We start from the raw sequence: 26,699 nt of genomic DNA, 5'->3' as shown, positions 1-26,699 counted from the left end.
GACTGCCTTCACACCTGTCTTTTTTTGGAAAGGCTGATGCAGATCGGGGGAAAACGCACCCATCCTCACCCGTCACACATGACTGAATGCTGCCTGTCACCGCTCTGTAGGCGGTGGCCTGCAGCTCTATTGTCGCCTAACACCTATTTCTCACCAATACAGCTCCACACACGCTACTCCATCTTCCCATTACCCCTAAAGACATCTGGAATTGCTCAGAGCGTCATTCCGCGCTTACACGTTAGTCTCTCGGATTCTGCGATATGTCGCCATCTCGTAACATCATCATATCTATTATGTCCGTAACCCTGTCATCCGCAGGCAGAGCGGGGGAAAGCTAAATCACACTGATGGCTATAATGACCGATGATGCCAAACAGAGGGAGGCGTTTAGAGCCGTGACTGTCCTTCCCCTCATGGCAAACAAATCAATGCCAGCCCGTCTTCAAAATGTCAAACGACAGCCACCCCGAGATTCTGAAACATGGACCAGGGTGCGTTTTTTTTTCCTAAATGGCTTAAGCAGAAAGGGGTTGTTTTAACCCGGCTGACAGTAATACGTCAGCATTCCAGCACAGACTCAACGATGGGTTTGAGTTACTCCCCAGGAAACTGTGCTGAAAGGTGGGCGACGCTCCTCGGAGACCGAAGCGAGGGAGCATGAATTCGTTTCGGGGGCACCGGGAGCAGGTTTTATTCCCCTCTCCTCCGATTTCTTTGGACGACACAGACATTTTAATCTTTTTTAATTAATTCTGCTCGATGTGATAGCCTGACCAGACGATATCCCCAAAACTAATCCAGGTCATTTGGTTCGTTTTCTAATTATTTATTGAGTTTCCTTCACACTAAAAAAAAAAAAAAAGGAAAAGGCAGCACACGCTGAGAAGAAGCAGTTGATATGCAGAGGGGAGACAAAGCAAGTCAGACAGACACAGAGAGCCACAGAGAGAGCGATTCATCAAACACTTGTAAACACAGTCTGCTTGATACGTGGCCTTATGGGATTTGTTTTATTTTTGCTATAAAAGTTCAGAAACTGACTTCACTCGAGACCACACAAATGGTTCTACTCTCAGTAGAGCAATCATTAATATAAACAACTTTTTTGAAGGGTACTGAGCAGACAGATCATCTGACTCTTACTTTGTAGATTTTATATATAGAGTGCTGCTCTTCCAAAATTTAATTACACTTAGAAGAGACCGTTCTTGAACAAAAATAAATAAATAAATACATAAAAGAGCTTTTTACTACTCCATTGTCCATCCAATCCCACTTCTGCACTGACAGGAGCGATCAGTCCAGTTTTTGACTAAGCATTTCTTTGGAAAAAAACTAAAATACTCTAGTAAGGCACATTTGAAAGCAGCTAATACATGGAAATAAACTAAGTTTACTTTCCTTTTTATACTCTGAGCTGACAATTTTTACTCATATCATTATTCTTTTTAAAATACCAGTAGTGCATTATTACTGGATTCAGTGCCACAATATACTCAACAGCACATTGTTCTCATTATCTGATGTATCACTTAACAGTTCTTGAACTCTGTCCAGGTGTCTGATTGCAGCTGAGTGCTGGCACAGTCAGAGTTATACTGGCGCTACAGGGCCGATTGTCAGTCAGCCCTCGTCCATTTGTGGCCGTCAGATTTGGCAGTAGGAGAAATAGTGGCTGAGTTTTGGTGGATACAGACTTGGGCTGAGAATCAATCAGCGGCACTAGCTTATGGGGACGTGTCAGCTCATGGCCCTGAACCAGGTTCGGCTGATTCTGGCAGGGCACTCGTTGTAAATCTGGCTTAAGTCAAGTAAGCAGTTGTGTCGGATTTAGGCCACTGTTAAGCCAAACCATTTTGGCTAAATGTATTTATGGGCGAATGCTGAGTTGAGCTAATGTGTATCTTTCAGCTATACGTCTGCTTAACGTGGTATTTCCAAATTAAGGGACACGACCTGTAAATGAAACAGCGCAACAATGCTGGATTTGTAATTGCCTTTCAGAATTACACATACACCAAACAGATAATGCAGGATCCAGAACTGTTGCAAATATAATGAGGCTTTCTAAACCCCCATTTGTTTGACTACAGTTTAGTCAGGTTAAATCTAAAAACAACTTGGAATGAAAAAGAAATGTGACTATAAGTGAGAAAAATAAGTTTAAGGTCGGGGAGTCACTGGTCACAGAAGAAATCAATGTGACTCTCAGTAGGAAGTGGGAAGCAAACGTCAGTGTCCGGTGTAAAGTCCAGCATTTTGTTAACCCACCCAATAACCTTTAACTGTTTCCTCTGCTGACCTTGTGGCTGTGTAACGTCACACTATTTCCTCACTTGCCCCCAATCCAAAGAGGAGACATAAGTCTTACAGTCACAAAGGGATGTGTCACTAAATGCATGCTGTTTTAGAGCATGGGGGGAACCGGGTCCTCGCTTATCACGATACTCTGAATCCATCTGCACGGTGTATTTGGCATGTAAATACAGTCTGCAGAACGTTTTGTGGTTTTATTTGTTCGATTTTTGATTTTTTCCTTTCTGTTTCATTAGATTAACCGACCCAAACAACACTGCAGGATAGATGAGGGAGAGTCTGCCTCGAGGAGAACCTCTCTACCTTCATTCAATGTTCTCTGGATGCTAACTTACAAACTGTAGCGTGATAAAAACTGAACTAAGGTCTCTGCCAAGGTGGAGGGTGGCCATGACAGACATTTCAGATAAATCCTGAAGTCAATATCCTGCTCACATCAAAGAGGCTGCCTTATTCTGACTCTCACACTATCTGTCTTACAAACAATTACTATAACTACTTTTAATCCCTATATATATGTATATATATATATATATATATGAGCTAGCCCTTTGGGCGAGAGCTTTAATGACCCCTCACTGAGCTGATGTGTGCAGTAAACATCTCCTGAGCTCCGTCTTTCTACTTCCCTCCCAGTCATTTTCCTGAAAGCTCTGCTATAATTTACGTGATATTATTAACGACGCAGCTTCAGGCTCCATGCTTTGTTAGCACCAAGTCTATAACAATGATCAGTGTGTGCATTTTTTTCTTCTTTTTTTCGAAAGGCTGTGGATCTGCAATACATTTCACTCACGCCAGATCAAATGGATTCAATTATTAAACTTCTGTCTGTATCATAATGTGCACGTTTGGATTCACTTGCAAGCATCTACAGTATGTAACTGTGATGAGGGCATGTAGTGTTTATGTATTTGAATGGCAATTTCTTAACCTTCTGCACGGATTGTCACAGAAATCAGCTTTGGTGGTCCAACATTAATTCAGCCCTCCTTTGCTTTACTTTCTTCCTTAATCTTTTTGCCATTTCAGCTTTCTGCTATTACTACTACTACACAAACACATCACCCACCCAGATTTGCACTGTGGCACATGCTCTTTGCTACACACACACACACACAAGCACACAATACCCTGGTTATCAGTGACTTATTCATTCAGCAGATTAAATTTAGCAGCTGGATAAAAACGACATCCTGTTTTGAGTCTGTGTTTACAACCTACAGATGAAGCTGTATCCTCCTGGATGTTAAACTCATCTGTTCATCCCACAGCAGTCTGACTTCCTTTTATTGTTCCATCTGAGCACAAAGATGGATTTGAAAGAAGAAAAAAAAATATATTTCTTCTCCTGCCTGCCCCAAGTGTGAAATGCACAGCATGACAACGAGGAAACGCTTTCAGATAAGAGAAGTGCAATAAATGGAAACTCTACTAGGCTCACAGTTAAAACAGAGCTGATGGCTATTCCTGAATGAAATCTGGTTCAGACACTGTAGACAAAAAAACACGATCAGGTGACTGCACTGTTACATTCGTGGCACATACATAAAAAGTGGCCAAATGACAGAGATGCTGGCACTCACCCGTGTGTGCTTTGGAAACCGTGTTGTCAGCATTTTGAGCTGCCGTGGACAGGCACCAGACGCGGAGGGCGAAGATCACAAAGACAAAGTTCTTCCGCCGCCTCCACGTTCTCATCATGCCCGGGCTCGGTGAGGAGAAACGGGGAGGGGTGAGGGCTCCGGTCAGACCTCCGTGGTAGACCGCCGGATATTTCACACTCGCGCGCAGGTGACAGGATGGAGAAAACAGTTCACGGTGTCGAACGGGTATAAGACACACACAGGAGGAAGAAAAAAAAAGAAAGAAGAAAAAAAAAACCTTTCACCACCCAGATCCAACGAGATGCGGCAGGCTGTCACTCCGAGAGACCGAGCTGTCAAAAACTTTTCCTTGCAACGCCGAACGTATGGCGGGCGACGCTCTGGGGCAAAAACGTGCGCGTGTTAGCCAAATGTGTTGGTGTATATGTTTTGTTAGTGTGAGGGGTATGTTAGGAGGCGACAGTACAGACAAAATGAGAGAGGACGCTGGAGAGTATAGTGGAGCGTAGTTGCCATCCCCTCTCGTACCGGAGCAGCAACACTTTGCCATGTGCGCTTCAGACTCCACTGGGTCCTAGCGCCGGTCTGTGTTGGTTGCGCATAGACTGTATATAAATATGAACAACTGTCTCCATGATTGCCGTGCTATGGACAAACCCATCGTGCGCTCATCCACTGGATGAACCTCGGAAATGAAGCCAAAAGTGGGCGGAGAACCAAGCAGAACCTTGATGAACTGCAATTTTTTGCACTTGCCTTCATTGTTCAGACCCAGACTTGCCGCGCTGGGATATGGGCAGTGCCAACTTGTGACTTTGGGGAGTCACAATCTGAGTGCTGCCCAAGAGTGGAGCCATGTGGAGCTGCGATATGACCTCCCCACACATCCGTTAGACTCACTTAGTAAAAATCTGAACATGAACAACTCTGGCACCTCCCTCCAAAGTTCCACCATTTAACCCTGCCTGACTTTTGATGCTTCCCTCCTCCCCCTGATACATGCGGCAGGAAAATGAAGGTAGAGGCAGAAGAGCAATGCAAGTGAAATAGGTCAATGGAATCAGATTTAGAGGCACTGGTGAGTGAAAACAGCAATTAAATTCTACATGTGGTGTAAAATAAAATACCCACATAACATTCAGTTAGTCTGAAGAATGTCTATTATCACAATCAGAGCAATTCTTGTCCATTTGTTTACAGTCTAATGGGTCGTATTTCAGCTGAAGTCAAATATATTTTCTTGCCAAACTGCTGCCGTAACGTCTTACCTCAGTTACAGCTGTTTTGTTTGCAGATTTTAGACTTTGTTGAATACCTGTACCTGACAGCTAACGGTACCTAAAGATAGCTACCTTAAGCCTCTCTCAGACTCTCTATTTTTTTTTCTTTTACCCTATCTTATGTAGGCGCAATGTAAAATATGCTCTGTCTCTGCCAGAGAGGTGACAGCGGTAGTCAATTAGAAGGGACGTGGCGACAGATGACAGCCAGAAAGCTCTACAAATCATTTAATTCAGACCAAATAAAATCATTGATCAGGCTTTTATCAGAAATATATGAGAACTCAATAGTGTTGAGTTTCAATACCTTGTTGATTTTAAATTTTGGTGTGCCATGTTTATTATGATAATTTTACGATTAGCAAGGAAAAGTGTAAAAATGCCTGAAAGGCAATAATTTATTGAATATGCTGTAATGTAGTTTCATAGTCTATTTGTATTTTTATAACATGTATTTTGAAAATATTTATTTTCCCAACAACCACATCCTTTCATTATACCGTTATTATATCAAGTCAGCTGGTTGCTAAACTGTCCTCAGTGGCTCCTGGATGCCAACAGTTGCCTGGCAGTGATCTTCTCATGACATACAAGAACTTTGCTTTCACGACTTCACATGTTTGCTCTAATTACGATAATATGATAATGGTAGTTAATCAGACTAAGTGAAAGTCATGACCACTTGCTCACACGTTCTATTTGAAGGAAGCATAAGACAGTCTGGCAGTGCCAAGATGGCGGCAGCTTCACCCATGGCAGCCAAAAGCCCTGAGCTCCAAAACTGCTCTTCAAAGAACCTGGGTGACATCACAGAGGGTATGTTGCTATTCATGTACAGTCAATGGTCAGTTGATGTATTTCTTCTTAATTAAATAATCATCCTGATTACTAGTCATAGTTTGTGTCCCAGTTTACTGAATGACAAAGTTGTAGTCATAGAAAATACAGTGGTTAGGTCTGTGACTCATATGCATATCAGTCCAAAATATTACTACGAGGAATGTCTCCAAGGCTATCTAGAGGACTATTTTCCATTTAGATTATGTTACAGGCATTTTTCTAATGTGGATGGAGGTGTGTCAGTCTTAAAATCATTATGTTATACCGTATATCATATACTATCACACAGTAAATCCAAGCTTTGATCCATCTTGTTTTATTGTATGATTATATCTTGTGCACAGTATGTTGCTATTCTTCTAAGGGGGAATCCACACTGGATTCAGATAACTGACTCTTTCCCTAACGCACTCTTACCCTGATGCTGATCACGGCCACAACCGAGCAAGATAAGCGTTGAAAAGGGTAGGACCCTAGGCGGTTAGCTAGTCTGACTACAGTGCCGCTTGGACTTTCATCCGCAAGAAAATGCTGTGATGAGTTGTAATCAATGCATGTACACTGGTGGGCTTACCAGCTGACATTTTAAAAATGGTAATCTCTCAACCTGTAAATCCCAGATTCTGTTAAAAGTTTCTTTGAGAGCTACTCGTGACATAAAGCAGTGTGCACGTACACACGTCCTTCTCTGCACAATTTATAATAAAGAGGTTTGTAATGGAATATAAGCATCTGACTGAGCTGGCATGATTCAATTCCACTGAACCCTCTATATTAAAAATGTGAGTCACCCTTTATTTGAAACAGCCCTGGGATGAGATTGTCTTCTACTTCTCTCGAATTCTGTGTCAAAGTACAGGAAAAAAAAAACACATTACCCTGGATCCATCTGTGTTTTCTACTGTGTACCTGGTCCGGTGTAGCCTAATCTTTTTTAGCGTGTGCACTGCAGGTACACAGATGTCTCTGTGCAGGCGTCCTTTCACTCTATGTCTCCAGTGAAACAGAAAACTGAAAAAAAAAAAGCATTGGTTAGCCTTAGCTGACTTGATTTACGTCCTTAAAATGCCACAGTATATCCGTTGAATTTCATTTTCTCTTTTATACACTCTATTTCCTGTTTCCCATTTGTAACACTTCAGTTCAGTTCAATCTCATTCAGGGACACTATTTGATCTGTTACTATCAGTGTCAGAAAACACAGAGACACTGCTGCAGAGATACGATTATGACTCTAGATGTTCAGACAATATGGTTGCCAGTGAAATGGTTCATGACTAAACTCTTGTAATCAGAGGCTCTGCATGCACAATTAGCCCTGCAAGCTCAGTCACCGTTCTCCTTTCTAAGCCAGGCATATCAGCCTCGCCCTCAGGGCAGTTGAGTCAGTCAAGGCTATTGGGAAGCCAGTCGAAGGGCCTCAGAGAACACAGTCCACATTATGCAGAGATAGCGATGTGACATACAGACACATGATGCCTCAGAGGGAGAGAGAGGCTGAATGACAAGAGCCTGTCTCCTCGTATATAGCTGCCTGTCCGTCTGGGCTCACCGTCTGGGACCATCCTACATGACAGGGGAGCGGTTCTCTCGCGTGGATTACTCTTTGAAATTTCGTCACTGGTCACACAGGCGTGACTGAAGTCAGCGGATATCAATACGGTTTAATGCACCTGTGGGCCATGATTGATCTTTCCAAATGGAACGAGCTTGGGGTACACTTCAACTGACCCATCGCTTGCATCCTGCGGGAGAGGGAAATACAGTAGGAAGTCAAATTCAGCGTTAACTAAACATTTAACTTCGCGTTTGTTTGGATTTCCAATAGTTCAGAGCAACACAAGCACTAAAGGTTTTCCGCAATAGTTTGTATTAACAGTTTTTTTTTTTTTTTTCCTGAGCTCATGTCCTTCCCCTCTTCTCACCCCAGCAGGCTCTGTTTAAATGCCACAGAGATGTCAGTCACCTCTGCAGGCTATATGCGGGCTGTGGTCCCAGGCTGTGCCGAGGAGTCTCCACTCTTGTTACAATGTCATCTCTGGTTTGGAGCTCCGCGATGAAGCTCTTTCACAGACGCTCTGTGTGTCTCCCGAGTTCGATTAGCTTGAAATTCCACTGTTCCAGATGGGAGGTTCCTGAGGCCTCAAGGCAGACGTGAAGCCAATAACGAAACATGGTCTCCCTCTACGGCCTCATGAGCACCTACAGTACCAGTGACAGAGTCAGGTTGCTCGCTCAAAGACCCTTATTTCCTGGAAAAAGACGCGGCTTCAACACAGCATGTCCTTGGAATATTTTTATTTCACTTTGTAACACTTGAGGTACTGTTCAACCAATGAAACTGATATTGTTGATAAAGAAAGTCATCAGATTACATGATCAATATGTGTGACATTCAAGCTTCAAAAAGACAAATATTATTTATAATTAAGCTACTGACAAATTCATATCAATATTTAATTAAGAGCATGTCGTGGTAGGAGTGAAACTTCAGCTCTAACAGCACACACCTTTCACGGTGTACACAACTTTTTCTGCACTTTTTACAGCATGATTGTGGTCAGCAAAAATCATTTTCCCATAATCTGCCATTGAGGCATAAGCGGATGTCTAAGTATGTCTCGGTTACATGTCAAATCAAATCATACAGATAAATGATGTCCTCCTGTAAGACAATAAAAGCTCGGAAGCAGTGTCAGCAAAATCAAATCCTTGCTTGCTGTCGCAGTCAGGATGCAAAGTGCAAAGATACAGCCAGATATTTAACTGAAAATCAAGCCCCAGTGAAATGCATACATATGCAAAGGCAATGGCAGCGATTAAGATTTATTGAACTGAGTCAGTTTCGATAAACACGTAGAAAGAGCCGGGACGATCAGTGAATTAACCCTGTTTGCCTTTCGGTGTCTCGTTTATCTTTGCAAGATCTGGTCCAGGAGTCTCTGCAAGACAAGAAAAACAACAGCGGTACAGATAACGCCCCCAACACCAGATCAACAGCACATCTCTCTGCACTCACACATTCCTTACCTCAGTCTCTTAAAAACACCTCAGCCTCATACAGGAGTGACTCCCACAGCTAAATTGGCTTTCACTTCCATCAGCCTCAACCCTAAAGGTGGCCAAACCCAGGCTGGGAGAATAATTCTACCTCGCTATCTGAAAATACAGCCCGTTATGCAATCGCCCTCCATTAACAGTACTACACGACAGCGGGCATCTTATTTCAGCCTATGTTCAAAACCACGCGCCCTCTTCCCCGCGCTATCAGAACCCGCTGTGAGTCTTTGCTGGGCTCCCTTCTTGTGTGTATGTGTGTGTTGGAGGCTTCCTGATAAAACAAGGCCTGAGTGTTTGTTGGGGAAGAAAACATTCCCTTCTTTCCACCCCCAATCTCTGTGGTGGGCCTCCGGCTAATGGCTTCATTTGAGAGGTGGCGGGGTCACATCCCCATCATAGCTGCTCCATTTCACCAAGAAATAAAATATTTGTCACGCTACGCCTTACACCTTACGCTAGCTGGTCGTGTTAGTAAACCGCACAACGCTGGAGTCAAGGTTTCCTTAAAAATGAAAAGGAGGCCCGAGGCAAAGCAGTTTTCATTTAACCTACACTGTACTAAAGGAGAGATAAGGAAATCAATTTAAGGTCAGCTTAAATAAGATTTTATATAGATATAGATTCAGATATAGATATAAATATAGATATATAGGCTATATTGTATCTCTCTCACACATATGCACACTTTCTGAGGGATTCTGTAATTATCTGTGAGATTGGAGACATCTTTTCTCATTTTTCACATCTCACCTGAATGACAGCGAATTCATTGTTCTGGTTGGGCTATAATGGGAGAGTGAGTTGAATGGATCTCTCTGACAGAGCATGTCCTAAATATATCATTCATTTGGCACATGCTCGTCACAGTGAGAGCATTCCACCTATTATAAGAGATCCTTTGCATCATGTCGTCACCGCCTAATATAAATAACATGAGGTATTATACCATGCTCCGTCTACAGTTCTGAAAGCCCACGGTGATTAACGGAGTGAAAAATGCTTATCTGCCATGCAGTAATGGTTTAGTTCTGTGACAAGTGAGGAAAATGTTCTTCCTGATTTTGAATTAAAAACCACCCAAATAAGCAAAGCCTGATGGTTTTTGTTTAAGACAGACCTCAGGTTGAATGCACGTTTATTTGGGTGGCAGTCCAGTGTGATAAATGGTAGAGGAGCTGGCTTTAGCAGTCAAACAGTGACCTCTGCTGGACGATGATCAAACCGTGCCATATTTTACCCTTAGAAGCAACTTAATTTGCCCATAATGAGCATGTCTTGTTTTTCAGATTTAATTGAATTGCAGCAATTAAAAGAAACGTATGTTTGTTTGGTCTACTCTGTACTGGTGTGATAAATGCTAATCAACATGAGTTTTGGGAACATGATGAAAAACAGTGTTCTCCCTTTAATTATGCGCTGGTGTATTTGATTTCCATACTTAAAAGAGATCAAATTAAATCAACACACTGCAATATGCTGAATTTAAGGATACTGTACCACTGAATCACATTTAAATACATCTTTACCGGCAATGAAATGTCTGTAGTGTATTTTAGAGTGTGCAGTGTAGATGCATATATGTCACGTTGTACCGTGCAAATAAGGGGGGGATGCTTTTCAAACGATGGGACCCATGTGTAACATTAAGCAGTCTGAGATGTGGAATTACACCAAACTGTTAAGAATCCAATGTGAACAGTTTCCATGTGCAACGGCCAACGCTCTGAATTGATTTTTAGCATCAAAATCATCTCAGCCATACCTTTTTAAAGACCTCTGCTCGCAATCTGTTGCTTTGTGATACAGCTCTCTTTTTCTCCTCCTCCTTCTTCTTTGTCACCTCCGGCAGCTTGTTGTAAATCCTACAGACCCGAGGAAAAAAAAGAAAAAGTCAAATTCATACAGGGCAGGGGAATACGGTATCGGAAGTCTGAGGGTGGCTGAGCTGTGCCAGTAGATTGGCATACTCTAGACAAGGTTTTTATCTAGTGCGACCACAGCCAGTAAAATCCTGGATCTGCTGATAAACAGGTCTCGCACAGACTCCTTTTCCACTCCCACAACTCCAGCCAATTTGTTAAAAGATCCTCCAAGTCAGATAGTGTCGCTTTTGGAAAAGAGAAAAAATTACAATGGGCAGTCGCCATCTGATCAGGCGTGCCTTTCCAGATAAGGAATGAGAGAGAGAGAGGGAGAGAGAGCGAGATAAGGTGTACAGAGGGTAGCTCATATCTCCTGCAAAGACATTTGGACATCAAACACCTATTGTATCCGTACTGTATCTGTCAGTAGCAGGATTCATTCATTACATCATCAGCTTTTAAATATCAATAGCAGTGTACAGTTGCATATTTATTTGTTATATTTTAAAAAAAAAATGTTTTTGTATCCCGTGTCATAGTTTGTTGTAGCGGTGTAGCGGAGTAGACGGAGTCGTGCAGCCATAGCTGAAGTTATAGTTGTAATATAGCAGTGTGTGTATATACACTGACCAGGCACAACATTATGACCGCTGACAGGTGAAGCGAATAACATCTTGTGACAATACAATGTTCTGACATTCGTGTGGATGTCAGCCAACCCCAGCAGGATGCAGCCTGACACAGCAGGCACATGCATAAAAATAGTTTAGGAACAGCTGAAAAACAAAACAAACTGATTAAGTATCTTTGGGATGCAATGGAACAAGCCTGATCCACAGAGGCCACTCCCCTTAACCCAAAGGCCCCCCACTAACAACATCCTGTTACGAGACACCACAGGACATCCTCAGAAGGCCCGTGTCCATTCTCTGAGTCACAACTGTTTGGGAGGCACAATATTGTGTCACTTAGGAAGGCGGTCATAATGTTATGCCTGGCTAGTGGTACTAGGAGAAACAGTATATGAGAAATCCATTTCTATTAACAGTGAATGTGTGTGGACGTGACCTGTGCGCATGCACGCCAGAGACAACAAACAACCGTGATGGATTGTGTTGAAAAAAGAAAACAAAGAGTGGAGTGAGAGACAGAGTGACATCTTGTGACTTGGTGTAGAGAACTCACCGTCTGGACCTCAGCTGCATCTCCCTGCCTGATATAGTCCTCTCTCTAGGCTTGAAAAGGTTATCTAGGACACACACACACACGCACACACACACACAAACACATAAGAATAACAAACAACAATTAACATGTAAATGAGCGCTGCATATGTAAATGAGCACTGGAGTCTGTGTGTGTGATCTCTGACACACTTCAGCGCACGCTCATACATGGACAGATATCAAACGCGCGCACACACAGACATTCAAAGCAAAAGCACATCCAGTCCCATTACGTCTCTCACAGACGTAACTGAAGTGAAGTGCCTGAGTGTTGTTGTCCAGGTCAACAGTAACAAGACCCTTTGTTCATAATTAGACTTCAGAGACTTCAGCCCACTATGAGCTATTCAAGGTAACTTCATGACTCCTGCGTGACCTTCCAAAAATAAACCGGAGCTCTTTGATTACCTGCCTACTTTATTAATGCTTCGAGTAATCAGGCGCCTAGGCGCTATTGGACTCTGCAGACGCTGCAAAAAAAAAAAACCGAGACCTCTGTGATAAGCATGAGGGAAAAACTGTTTGTGTGCTCATGCTGTTAAAATCAGAGTGAGTTAAAAAAAAAAATCTGATATTACACAACCAAACAACAAACTGTGAAAAAAAAAGTGTTTACTCGACATTAAACGACACTTCCTTCACAGAATACTCTGCATCTCTAAAAATACCAAACAAATCGCAGCTATTTAAAAGGAAAAAAAGATGCGTTTGCTTCATCTTCAGCGACAGTCATAACATTCTTGCAAAGACATTGGTTTAAACCAGACATTTTGCACAGAAACATGTTTACATGTCCAGTGTCGGAGCTGAGCTGGCCCAAGAAAGTGACGCCATGTATCGCACAGATGTTTTGAAGCTTTATTTTATCATGATCATTTCTTCAGCGTACACAGCAAGGACTACATAAATCAAGGAAATACAAATATATCTCGATATGTCGTTTTATATAAAACAAATCATTACTGTGTGTAGCCGGACGGACCACATACAGAGTTATACGTAAGCTACACGTCTTTCATTTGCATCTACGTTTAAATACATTTAAATATTATATATATACTTAGACACTTAGACTATATATATGTGTGTACATATATGTCACTCCATCAATGTCTTAATTACATAGTAAAGACTGCATTAACTCTAATTATCCTGAATTTATAACAGAAGCATGTAAAACAAACGAGTAGACTATTAAACTGCATTTTCCGCATGTGCAGAAGTATACAAATAAATAAATAAAGCACTTCTATATGATGTTGAACTTGTGCGCCGTGTGTTCGCTGCATGCACCCTTAAAAATTTATGCTGATCTGCAGTACTAGATAGCAACCAGCAGAGAGCAAAGTTGGATAAATGGCAACCAGGGAAATAACTTGAAATTCCCTTTTATCCCCACATCAGGTCAACGAATTGCATCAGATTATTTGAGAAACAGACCACACGTCCTCTAAATGTCAGCTGGATCCTACATGACGTGGCCACAAGTTCCTTATTTGTTTAAATCTTCCAGGTTTGGGAAAGACACTTAGATTAGATCACATTAGATTCAGCTTTATTTTCATTACACATGTACAGGTACAGAGCAACTAAATGCAGTTTAGCGTCTAACTAGAAGTGAAATAAGCAGTGAGTGCATGTAGCATAACTAGTGTGGTATATAAGTGGTATGGTACAGGTTGGTTTTATACCATCTGGACAATATTTACAGATGAAATCAATGTTTCTTTGCCCCCAGAAACTATACCTGGTGGAATAGCTTTCACTCCAACACCAGGGATTTGATGAATGTGTCTTCCTAGCAGAAGTGACATAACAAGTGATGGGAAACATGGTAAGGGATGTAGAATATGAGGCCCTACTTTGGTCAGACTCCTCAGGGATGATCTGACCTGACACTACTAGACCATGAATTGTGTGCTCTCCTCGCCAGGGCTGGTGCCATACTGCTATTTCCCCAACTCTCAGGATCTCCCATTTTATGACCTGCAGTTGGTATACTGCTGTCATCATTAGAGGACAGAAAGCAAAACACAGTGTTTGTTGGCAGGGGGAGACAGTATATACGACCTAATGACTTACTTCTGCTTTTCCAGATTTCAAGATGACGTATCCAGCTGTACTCACCACTAAGTGGATCCGGTGTGGTGCATTTCCTCTTTTGCTTGCCTCGATCTTCCCCGAGGCCCTGCACAAGGTCTGGATTGGAGTCCTGCAGTGCTTTCCTTCTCCGAGCCCTCTGCTCCAATCTCCTCACCCGACCCTGAGATCTGCAGATGAAATCTGGTCTGAAGAGCTCCAAAGCCTCCTGGGATTGAGAGGGGGATTTTTAGACACTAAGCTGCTTGTTTGTGGGAAGAATAGAGTACAACTCATAGACACTAATCCCAAAGAACGATAAACAAACTTCATTAGGTTAGAATCAATTCTGAAAATATCCTTAATCTATTCCTCAACCATGGAGAATTCTCCTCTCATCCTTGTACTAGCTGGGAGGTGAAGGCAACATGGAAATACTGTGCTCAGATTTAGTTGAGATAGAGGTAGGAGAGCGTTACTCACAGGGGGAATCTAAATCCTTTAGAAAGTTAAATCACTGGAGCTTCACGCATGAAAATACTAAAATAAAACCTGTTAAATTGCCGGGGTAGGAAGAAAAACTCTAATCAAATATTTCAAAAGGAGGAAGGACAAAAAAAGTGCAATTATATAAGTTTTTGGAGTAAGTCTCTTCTTGGCAAAGGTTGAGTCAAATGTTGTGTTTTGATGATTATTCACCCCAAATGATGTTGATGTTCTCTCTGTGGGGAACCTCCATCAAATGCTGTAATTAAATTTGACTCCCTAAGGGTTTGAAGTTTCCATATGGCCCATATAGTTGATATTATAAGTATAGCTATACTTGTAGTATAGCTATGTGGAAATACAAACAGCATTTTTTATATTTTTTCTGCCAGGCCTGTACACACACATATAGTATAATATAAAACAGAATTCAGTCCAATTCAGGGTCTGCTTAAAGGAGAACTCCTTTGTGCCAAGAGAGTCTAAATCTAATAAATTGCTTATAGGAGGTAAAGATCATTAAAATAAAAAAAGAAAAGCACTGATGTGTGCCATAAGTTTGTCCCTGTGGTCGCTTGTGGTATTGCAAAGACAAAAAAAAATGTGCAGCACACAATATTGCTCCTACACCTGTGTTACAAAGGAGAGACATGTTTACAGGACAACCCTAGCTGCAAGCAAGGTCAGTGTTCACCCTCTCTACTATGATCTTAATAACACACAATGTTAAATCTAGAGGCCGAGTGTGGAACCCCACCAGCTGTAAAACACTAATGTTTACGTACAAGGGCGCCACAGTGCAGAGCAAACCTGGAGGGTAGAAAACTTTGTTGGCTTATATTTCCCCGGTAAGCAGTTTCTGCTCTCCTGTGCTTGAGGCTGACTGCCCGAAGCTGTATTAGCTTCTACTAGTGTAATACACCCAAATCATCCTCCTAAATGTCAACAACTCAGTGGGTCTAGGTTAACTTTGGTTAATGTTAAAAGTAGACTAAGACATACTAATTCAATCGACCTTACCATTCAACCAGTAGATGAAAGGGGGAAAAAGAAGAGGGATGGTAAATCTGGCTAATGCTACCATGCTAAATCTCAAAAAGTAGAGTTGCTTGAAACAGAGTGAGACGGGATGGCTCATCAATATTGAAAAAGAAGGGCTAGAAACCTTGTTTACATTGGTGAGACTTTCTGACATCGGAGGGATAAAGCATTGAAAAGGCCGAAGACAGATGTTGAGTTTGCTCTGATCCCTCTGGTCAGGTGGGCAACGTTTGTTCATGTCAACCATGAATTTAGGATCAGAGATTCTGAAGGAGTGCTGAGGACAAGGGGGTGTTTTGAGATCATATTCGTTAACTTGCTCCACCTTTCTCAGTACATTTTAAAAAACACCACAAAACAAAGAAAACAGAACCGAAACATGGCTCATACTTTCAGACTGAGAGTCTTGGGTGTGCCCTCCAGAGCACTGGCCTGCAGTTTGGAATGATAGCAACAGGTCGTATCTGAAGTGGAAACTGTTTCACGTTCTTTGGAACAGCCATCTTTTTGTCCTTCTGCTGTCTTGTCAGTTCCTGCTTGCTTGCCCTTTGTTCTGGAGTCCACTGGAGAGACACAGAGAGAAGCAAAATTTAATTCCATAAGCTGTATCGTTAAAAACCAAACGAATAAAGACATTTTTCACCAAGCAAATTTCAAAGAAGATCATGTGGTGTATGTGTGCTTTGTTGTTTTCTGATGCAGTTTTTTTATGGTCCCTTCCCATCTCAGAGACTTACAGTTACTATTCCTGCAATATCATTGAGTTCCATTTAAGCTTTTATGATCTGGTGAAGGAGGGAAATGAACAGACCTCCAACTGAACCTAACACACCCCCATATATAGATACACACACACACATGCATACACGCTACCCCGAGAAATCATAGAGAGAAAAACCCCAGAGGGAACATGAGTGTGGCCTATGAATACTGTATAAGATGACAGCGCATCCATCCATTCCTCTACCTTTTGTAGAATTCATATCTCCACTGAATAGCCTGCCATGACCGTGCAGCATGTATGCAGAGCATCATTACAGTGTCAGCGGTCAAGATATTGCTACAGGTTATGACTTGACCATTGGGCATTGGAATAAATGTCCAATGAATAGAGCAAAAGTTTAAAAGACAAAACATGGTGGAAAGCTATGGGATGGGAGCAATGAGTGTGGACGGTCATGGGGGGCTGGAGCCTATCCCCGTTGTCATTGGACGAGACAGGTCGCCAGTGTATCGCAGAGCTAACACAAAGAGACAGACAACTATTCACACTCAAGAATCACCAATTACCCTAACGAGCATGTCTTTGGATGGTGGGAGGAAGCCTTAGTACCCAGAGAGAACCTACGCAGACACAGGGAGAACATGCAAACTCCACACAGAAAGGCCCCAGTCAGTCTGGATTCAAACCCGGAACCTTCTTGCTTTGAGACTGAGTCTAGAGGGTTTAATAATCAAAAAGTGTTGTGTACCAGTTGTATTTCATGTGAGCTTGATATGCCAAGGTGAGCAGGTAAGACGTTTTTGAGTCCCCGGCTATGACGTCCACTGCTATAACACCTCTTGTTTTCTTGGCACTATCCATTTAAGATGACGCACATCGGTGTGTTTTCGCCACCTGCAGAAACACTTGCATGCTGTGTAATACGCATACGTCTTATGTGTCCTGATCAACACACCAGCTCTGTTGCTTAGGGGCTAGTATGTGGTGTTAATTAACACTTATTATACCCTGGAACCTCTCCAGCAGGAACGTCCTCTGTGGGGTAGATACTCCCTAATACAAGTTTCATATAACATCAATAAATTGCGAGAAAGATTCTTCAAAGGCTATTTTTAATTTGCAACCTAATTATGCAGTGGCCACATTCACTCTATTTCTACGCAGACATGCAGGGGATAAGTGGAAGTGTTTGCACTTTATTTAAATTTGCAGTTGAACTGAGAGTGTGCTCGTGCCAGCTGGGACTTATTTTAAACAGTGTGAATGTACAGTAAGAGAGGTGTGGTGGGTGTGCGATGGTCTATTAACCATGCATGAGGTATAAATCAAAGTGTGAGATGCAGAGACTCTCCACCTCCTAAGACCACCTTGGCACCACATTCAGCTTGAAAATGTGAGCTTATCTAGAATATTTTGAGCCACTGAAAGAAACATAGACATCGGTTCACATTGGATATGTTCAAGATGAGAAAATTCATACCTTGGCCAGAGCTCAAAGTGTGCTTCCTGTGCCTGAAATTGCTCCGAACAGAGATGACTGCCTCATCTGCATTCCTGTTCTTCTTTGTGGATGAGGGGCCTTTGAATGACAGTAATCCTGAAGTAGAGCCAAGGCCGTGCGTATTTGAATCGTCAGCCTTGTTGTTTACACCGTGAGTGGGTGCTGTTTGGTCGACCTCACCCAGGTTCTTCAATAGAGGACCTCTGCAGTGACCCAAAGAACTATCGCGGCCATTGTGGTTTTTGCTGCCCAACGTGGCTGCTCTGCGTCTCCCGAAACCCTCGTTTGTTTTGGCTATTTTGTGATCTCTGGAGAATCTGTGGCAAGAAGAGACACTAAGGCGAACAGACAAGGTGGATGTATACAAAGGTGGCTGACCTGCTCTTCTTCCCTCTAGTTCTGCAAGGGATATACAAAGTGACTTGTCCAAAAACACGACCGAGCTATTGGACCTCAGAGGCACCTCATGATGGATACAAGATCGGTAAGAAGGCCGCAGGGCAAACAGGTTCATTACTGAGCCACCTATCACTTTCTCCTTTCTGTCCTCCTCTGGGTATCTCTGATGTAAAAGTTGGGCTCTCTTCTTTTCGGAGCATCTCAATCCATCAGCTGGTGAGTAGGCCCGTCTGGACTCATTTGGCGTCAAGATGGTCGTGTTCCGTCTGCACACACCCGGCTGAGGGTTTGAATCACTCATTGAAGATATGGATAAAACCTTTCTCCCAAAGTTTTCTTGCTGTTCTGGATGAGTTGATAGCCTCAAAGGCCTTACTGGAGTGGATGGATATAAATATTCCTGTGAGGTAGAAAAGACCTTCCGGGCTGCGATGGTGATGGACGAAAACGACGTCTGTGGACGCTTTCCCGCCACATCTGGAACACTTGCAGTCCGGAACAGGTTGGAAACTCTGCCAAAGGATTTAATATCTGTCCCCTGACAGTAGGAGGATTGTGCTACTGCTCGAGGAGACACACTCTCCTTCGCCTCTTGCCCCCGCCACACACCCCATGACAGCACATTCCTGTGCAGTGAAGCAGTGACATCCTTACTTGCGGGCTATGAAAAGACAGAGAACAGAAAACGTTTCATATCAGAGGTGCGTTCCAAATGTGCGGCTGATCCCACTGCAAACGGAAAGTTAGTGAAACTCAAATGAAACCCAGAAGAACTGCAAATAGAAAGATATTAGCTGCGGTAATGTGATTGGAGGGACTTACCTGCTCTCCCTCTAGAATCACAGCTGTTGCTGTTGCCATGACAATTTCTATTATATTATATATGTCAGACAAAACAACAAAAAGCAGAGAAGGCACTTAAATTATACCCATTTCCTTGCTACCTTTGTAAGGATATCTTACTATTTTTTTTTTCTTTCTTTTTCTCCTTAATAAAACAGCTTCCTCAAACAGCACTTTTGTTGACTCCTTTCCTCAAGACTGAAATATCAGGAGAGTTCCACACAAATGTAATTTGGCTTAATGAATGGCTTTGCCATCTGAAGACTTCATCTAATTGGATCAGGGATTGAACATCGTATCATTAGGAAGACACTGCATTTTGTTATACTGTATATTGAGTCACAGATCCTTGCAGTGTGGGTATTTTGACTACGGGGATGACAGTGAAATTGATTTCGGGCTGAAATATTTCTGAGCAATCTTTTACAATACATTTTGTTCCAGTGGCATTATGAGGAATGTATGATGATTAGATTTTTACTTCAATGCATGTCTTCCCTCAGGCAAAACCATTAGTATCCTTAATAAATAAACAAAAAAACAAACAGATGTACATCATAACTGATGGCAGAGTGAAGCAATGTGTCCACAGTGTTTCATCACATTCTGGGTCATGAGGCCTTGAGTAAACAAACATCTATGCCAAGAGCTGTTTACCTCATCGATGTGAGGTGTTGATAGACTCGGGAATATCCTACTGCGGATTCCCACCGACATCGACCAGCTGTCTTTCACTTTTTCATCTGTTGGTTCACAACAGAAGGAGAAACATTAGCACACTGCAGCTTGTGTTTCCAGCTAGGCTGCATGCACCACACATGACATAAAAGGGATGGTTTCTTCAAAGGCGAGCTTTGCGTCATGAATCGCAATTATCAGACTTACCTACTCATCACAAAAGTACACCTATCTGGTCACAGAAAATGGTGTTTCTGCTAACACTTCAATATCACATTATTCAGTCTACTTTATCATTCCATCATTTATTCAGTGCTTGGAGCCATTCCCACCTTTCAGCATGCAAAAAAAAAAAAAAAAAAAAATCTCACTGCCTTTCTTTCTGCGTCTCCGCTTAGCTGATGATGACTCTGCTAACATGGTTATCTGCCTTGCTTGTCTTGCACATTTTTAGAATTCCTAACACCAAACAATAGCTTAAGTGTTTAGGCCTATTGTTTCAGAAGGCAAAGGAAGGGGCTTATCGACTCATTTTATTCAACACTGGGCATAATTCAGCTTCTAATCATGATACACCAACTGCACAGCTCTCAGTTCAGCTTGTACAAAGCCCAGTGCAGTTATTACAGTCAATAAAACTGAGATTATAACAAATGGAAGCATAATTTACTTCTTAAATACATTTGTCACGCATGAACAGCCTTGATTCAGCGCTATATGTCACGGCGAGACCTTGCAAATTTAAATCATGTTGCTGGCCTGTTAGGATGTTTGCATGAACGGTACAGTGCATATAATACAAGCAAAGTAATTATGTTTAGCTTGTGTGCTCCACTTTGAGGTGAATCACTTGGGACAGGAACGCAGATTTGAACAACAATACTGGAATAGAAATTAATACATTCAAGTTTTAACCCATATTTCCTTGATTTCTTTTCTTTTCTCAGGCCGCAACGCATAATTGGGAAATAACCACATCTTTCTGATGCTGCACAACTGAAAACAGCAGTGGATGAGATTTACTTGCAAAGGAGGAAGTTTTTATGACATGTCTCCCTGAAGTAAATATGTCTTAAAATGGAAAATTAGACAAAAATATCAAACGATCGCAGAAACAATGGATATGGAGGGTGACTAGAGTCCTTTAGCTAAAGATAAATGGATGCAAGGGAGCAAAGGAACATAGCTAAATAGTGCATCTATGGAAGTTCATCTATGAATAGACATATGCACATACTGTAAAGGTTTTTCTCACAAACAAACTCAATAAATCTGTTTGGGAAATATGTACCAGATGCAGCACTCAACTTGTCAGTGCCTTGTTTGGTGAATTAGAAAAGTTTGTGACTGACACTGTCATATCTCACGTTGCCTGCGTCTTGAATAAAAAGTTGCATTTGAGCGACAGTAGCTGGAAGCAACTAGAACATATGTTTCTGCGCTTCCATGAAAGACAATAGCTTTTCATTCTAGCATGCGGCTGTAATCTGTAGTCATCACTCAAAAAGGGACAACAGGGTGAGTTACTGCTAGCTGGGAGGCTAGGAAGACAGGAAGACAGGCACAAAGTGTCGCAGAGAGCTGACCTCCCCTGAATCACCAGAATCTGGTCAGACTACAGATGCAGTAAAGATGCAAAGAGCATTCTCAATATGAACACTTACTGATTTGCAAAACTGAACAGCCACTGACAGGGGTCCGACGAGTGCCAAAAGTAATGCCACACACTAGTGCTCAGTGAAGGCCTGACACTGAACTGCCTCTACTAACAATATTCATATTGACTGTATACAAGTGAAAAGGTTTCAAATCTGAATTTGACGCCTCATTAAAATATAAAAACAGTCCACAATTTAAACATAATGGAAAATACCAAAATCAAGAGTGAAGTGATATTTATAACAACCATGGGCATGTTCCTTTGTTCTACTCATCACAACAGACATTTTTGGAAAGCACAGGCACATTAATGATGGCTCAGCTCCATTAAATGTCCCAGTAAGTCATGACAGTGAACCAAAATACACAAAAGCAGGGCCTCCCCTGTGGAATGCAGCCGTCACTAAGACACCTCTGCTTTCCCTGCTGTGACAAGTCAAAATATACTCCATGAGAAAGGTCTACTGAGTCAGGCCCACATATAGTGCACATACTTCAGCTGATGGAAAAACTTGAAAAATTGCCCAGAGATCACTATTCGCTTCCACTTGAGTAATGTTTACCAAAAACTTAACTGCTACAGGTTTTAAAGGTTCTGCTGGTGAGAACATATAGGTTAAGTAACGAGACACGTTGGCAGGCACCATGTTGATTTGGTCCTGTCACTTCTGTTGAAATAAAAATTGTGTCCTTTATAAAAAGCTCGAACCAGTGTGCCTGTAAAAAGACACATTGGAGGTACACTGATCAGCCACATCATTAAAACCACTGGCAGGAGAAGTGAATAGCACTGACCAAATTGTGCTGGGAAACGTTTGAACCTGGCATTCATGTGGATTTTACTTAGACATGTACCACTCACCTACACTAGTCCAGACAGCCCCCACCCCAGCAATGACACTCCTTGATGGCAGCAGCCATCCCCAGCAGGATGCAACCGGTACACACATAAAGGAACAACTCAGAAAACATAAAAGATCCCAAACAGATCAAGAATCTGTGGGATGCACTGGAACAAGCCTGATGCAGGCCCCTCCCTTCTACCCACATCACCCAAAGGCCCCCCCATTAATAACATTCTACCGCCAGACACCACAGGACACAGGTGTATATGCGAGACGTATATGTGCGAAGACTAGATAAAGACTGTGTGTTTGTGAGACTTTGTGAGTGACAGCGTGGAGACAGCAAACAGGGTTTGTACTTGGCAGATGTGACTATATGCTTATTGTTGCATGCGTGGAAACCAGCGAGCGAGTAAACCTTTGTGCTCCTGACAGTGCCAGGAACACAGAGGGAGGCCGTGGGACCTACAGCTGGTTAGGAATCAGACAGGCTGCGCAGAGCTGTGAGTGTATGAGAGATAAACCCATCAGCACAGCCAGCGTTGCGGCTCAGCGAGGGAACCGGCGGACAAAATGCTGGTGTCATACAGTATGTAGTGCTGGCTTAGGTTATTTCGGAATGCCATTATTAGGCATTATCCTTTTCCATTATGCGCACAGTGCCTTTCATTCTTCTGCACACTACAAGAATGTAGTATGCACAGTATAATGATGTTGCCACTTCAATGCGCCTTGAATGAGAAATATTGATGTCTGTGTTAAAGTCGCTGTAATAGGCAGAATTACTTGCGGCCGTCAAACTTAGCTCCTCCTTCTTGGCTCCATAAAGAGAATGAAGAGCGGTGTGTGCACCACTCGGTCTCCTTCAAATACACAGGATGCTACATTTGAATTATACACTGAATGTAGAAGATTGATGTCACCACGTGGTTTGAAATGGTAACTGTTGTGTAAGTGTCTCGCTTCTGGCTACAGAACGAGCAAGATGCCAGATGCTAAATTTGAGGTTGCAAAACATTAATCCACAAAATAATGGGTGACGTAACAGTGGCTGTGTCCATCTAAAGATGGTGTCTGCTCACTGCCCACCCACTGGCCAAAGCTGTCATCCAGAACTGACAAGCAAGAAGAAAAACAAGAAGTATGGGGTCTCTGCAGATAAATACGTACGCTTCTTGCCCTCTGTTGCATTAATTATTTAGCTAATAAAGAGCTCGAGGGCCATTAGTCATAACGGGGAGGAATTACTTCTCCCTGAGTCTATGTATTAGTTTTCAGGACTGCGTATTATACATTTTAAAATGTTCTCCTCACTTTCTGAACCCATATTTGCCGTAGGTCTGTGAATTTCGAATTATACGGAAGTGCAGGTTACATAAATAACATGCCCCTTGTTTCGAGAGTCTGGTTTTTGAATTAGAGCTTTTTTTTTTTTTTTTCAGACCAAGTCAAGCATGCTGCAAAAGGTCCTGACTGTGGGTCACTGGAATGTGGTCACATGGTTCTTAATCTGTTTGAATTCTCAGTAGGAAAACAAACCCTCAAGATGTGCGCGTGGATCATTTATTCCCACCAAACACAACAAGACAAACAATGTGAACATTCTTTAAATAATTAAGTAAATTGTTACTAATACTGAAAAGTCCGCTTTGGTGGAGTATACACTAGCAGTCAAAGGTTTGGACACACCTTCTCATTCAATTCAGTGAGAAGGTGTGTCCAAACTTTTGACCAGTAGTCTATATGAAAATGATCTCTAACAACTTGAATGCAGAAAGGATTGCAGAAAGGAACATTTTAATCCAATAATTAATTTCATGTTTTTCACTGGACAGTCCAAGTTTGACATGCTACTGCTTAAAGCAGACTTAGAGAGTTTTGTTCAATATTAGTTTGAAATGTTGTTGTGCATATTGTGAAAGCTTCTTACCTGATAAAGCGTCAAGGTTAAGGCATCAGCAACTATTGCCCTTTCGCTGGAACAGATACAGCCGCTGCTTTCAGCAGAGGCCACAGTGCAACCCGTCATCCATTTAGCCGGGAGTGTGAGCGATCCGAGCCGTCAGCAGGTAGCTGAAAATGCTCTGTGGTCTTTTCTCAAACCCCCACTGAAAACCCCTCTCAGCTGACAAGGAGCTCAAGGAGAAAAGTGAAAACCATCAACTGAGTTCACATGTTTATACAAATTACCCAGGAGCATAAGTTAGCTGTCAGAGTTAAGAGCTGAATATACCCTGCAAGTGAAAAAGAAGGCGAGTCCTTGGTAGAAGTTTAACAGAGACGGCCCTGGTAGGCACGCTTCAGTGAATTTTGATATTTTTCAGCTATTTCATTCCCCACACATGTCTCTGGTTTAGTTGGGCTTGTTGAAGAACAACCCCCCAGGGGTTTTTGGAGCTCCCAGCAGTACCTTAGGTCTTGTTCCTACGAGTGGAGTCCTCCTGGCGGGCAGCTCAGTGACGCTGTCCTTCTTCTCTCCTCCTGCGTCCCCAGGGCCCGGGCTCAGGTAGCAGAGCAGGTGACTGGCTCTCAAGTTTCAGGACTTGCATAATAGGTCCCCAACTGCACAAGTTATTAATGGAGCCAGTGGCTCTCAACTGCTCCTGCAGTTGCCTTACTGATGCAGCAAAGGGGCTAACAAAAAAAAAACAACTCCTATATTTAAAGATAGCAAAAGTACAGCTGTTGCACCCACTTTTACTTTTCCCAGCTCGTACTCAACCCCATACTTTCCAAAGATGTTTTCCCAAAGCCTCTTTTGAAAAGACACATATATCTTCTCGGAATAGGTAGGCCTGGATGTGGACAAAGGAACAGGGTGAATAAAGGCGAAAACTATAAATAAATGTCTAGATTTGGTATGGCACACAAAGTGCTGAATATTCAAGTTATTGTTTTTTTCCCTCTATGAAACATAGCCAAAGTAGGTTGGCTTTAAAATTGCAGTAAAGTACATTAAGTTTATACTTTCCCTATGATGTATTACAGAGCTGCTCAACTAAAACAGCAAAAACACTGAAGAATATTTCACTCTTCTCACAGTGGTTATGCTGGTATGAATGCTGAATGAAGGAGGCTGATGATCAATGGCTTATACCTCCTTCTATATTAATGTGAGGCATATGCTGCTTCACTATTAAATAGTTGTAAATATGTATATGTGGTGTTCAGTTTTGTCATGCAGACGAGATGGGATCCTTTCACCACCCACAGACAAAAAGGGGACACCTCCGCGCATTATGGTACAAAAAGTAATTTACTGACTGCAAATAATTAAGATATTTAGGGTAATTATGATGTGGGTAAGTAGTGGAGAACTCAGTGGGATGTATAGTGTTTGTACATCTGGCTTTGTACAGCACAGCAAGCCAAACAGACAGAGCAGGTGGGTTGGGGAGGATGCCAAGAGTGCAGGAAAACATGAAGAGATAGCCCAAAGGGACAGTCCTTTGCCTTTATGCACTTCAGGGGCTGAGCCCAGATAATAGGGTTTTAAAGCTCAGTGCCAGGAGCTAAACTATCTCGGCTTAGACCAAAGACAGCAACAGAAACAAATACATACCAACATATATCCACTTTGATTATGCATCATCCCACGTCCTAGCATTGGTGTTTGGGGTTTGGGGTTTGTGTTATAACACAGAGATGTAACAGTTACATATACTCTCAAAATGACCTTTAATGCTAACTAACTTGCTAACAAAAATAAGATAAATAAGATAATTCTTTAATTTATCCTTTTTTTGTCCTGTATAAAAAATACAGAAACAGTTCCACAGTTCTGAGGTAAGAATCCACTTTCCAAGTAAAAGGCATGTCATTGTAACTGTTAAATGAATAAAGCTGCATGTAACACCAGCAAGGCAATATCTGAACAAAGTCACTTCCCTTCTTATACTGTTCTCCGATTACAAAAAAACCCCACACACCAGTGGTAATTTATGGTTTCGCTTGCTGTGGATCCTTTCTTGTTTATACCGCACAGTTTAATTTTATCTATAGCCTCAGAAACTTTTCTTGGATGCTGTTGGTTTTGTCACCATAGGCTCTGCGAAAATCATCATGGTGGTTCCCCTCTTCAGTTCTGGCAAATATCCCTTTCTGGTTGATATATCTGTATCATAGAAGAGAACATTGCCACTGACATAAGATATCACTCTGGTATGCTGTCGAATACTGTAACATTTACCTGGTGCTGGTTTCAGCAACATAGTGTGAATTTGTTGAGCAAATTCTTGAACATCCCCTAC

General features: G+C 42.2%; 2 protein-coding genes across 4 annotated transcripts in view; both read right to left on the bottom strand.

Moving 5' to 3' along the window:
• The window catches only part of adam12b (ADAM metallopeptidase domain 12b), a 77,845-nt gene extending 73,324 nt beyond the window's left edge, over nucleotides 1-4,521 (bottom strand). The window contains exon 1 of one of the 2 annotated variants that reach the window (XM_047602374.1): nucleotides 3,906-4,521. In XM_047602374.1, the coding sequence (XP_047458330.1) occupies nucleotides 3,906-4,023 (118 nt within the window). In that variant the 5' untranslated portion in view covers nucleotides 4,024-4,521. The remainder of the gene's footprint in view (nucleotides 1-3,905) is intronic. The other variant, XM_047602375.1, reaches the window with a different exon arrangement.
• A 3,806-nt stretch (nucleotides 4,522-8,327) lies between these two features.
• Nucleotides 8,328-24,879, bottom strand: LOC125018474. 2 transcript variants are annotated; one of them, XM_047602391.1, is made up of 8 exons: nucleotides 24,380-24,879; nucleotides 19,925-20,010; nucleotides 18,005-19,085; nucleotides 16,191-16,363; nucleotides 14,322-14,502; nucleotides 12,154-12,217; nucleotides 10,869-10,968; nucleotides 8,328-8,988 (listed from the first exon to the last, which is right to left on the bottom strand). In XM_047602391.1, exons 2-8 carry the CDS (start codon nucleotides 19,982-19,984, stop codon nucleotides 8,959-8,961), a joined length of 1,689 nt encoding a protein of 562 aa, XP_047458347.1. In that variant the 5' UTR covers nucleotides 19,985-20,010; nucleotides 24,380-24,879; the 3' UTR covers nucleotides 8,328-8,958. The 2 variants fall into 2 exon arrangements, with proteins under 2 accessions (XP_047458347.1, XP_047458346.1); XM_047602390.1 differs by lacking the exon at nucleotides 19,925-20,010.
• Nucleotides 24,880-26,699: the final 1,820 nt, after the last annotated feature.

Source organism: Mugil cephalus, chromosome 13 (genome assembly GCF_022458985.1).
Source record: "Mugil cephalus isolate CIBA_MC_2020 chromosome 13, CIBA_Mcephalus_1.1, whole genome shotgun sequence".
Classification (NCBI taxonomy): domain Eukaryota; kingdom Metazoa; phylum Chordata; class Actinopteri; order Mugiliformes; family Mugilidae; genus Mugil; species Mugil cephalus.
Note: the sequence above shows the minus strand (reverse complement) of the source record. Positions and strands in the feature narration are given on the sequence as shown.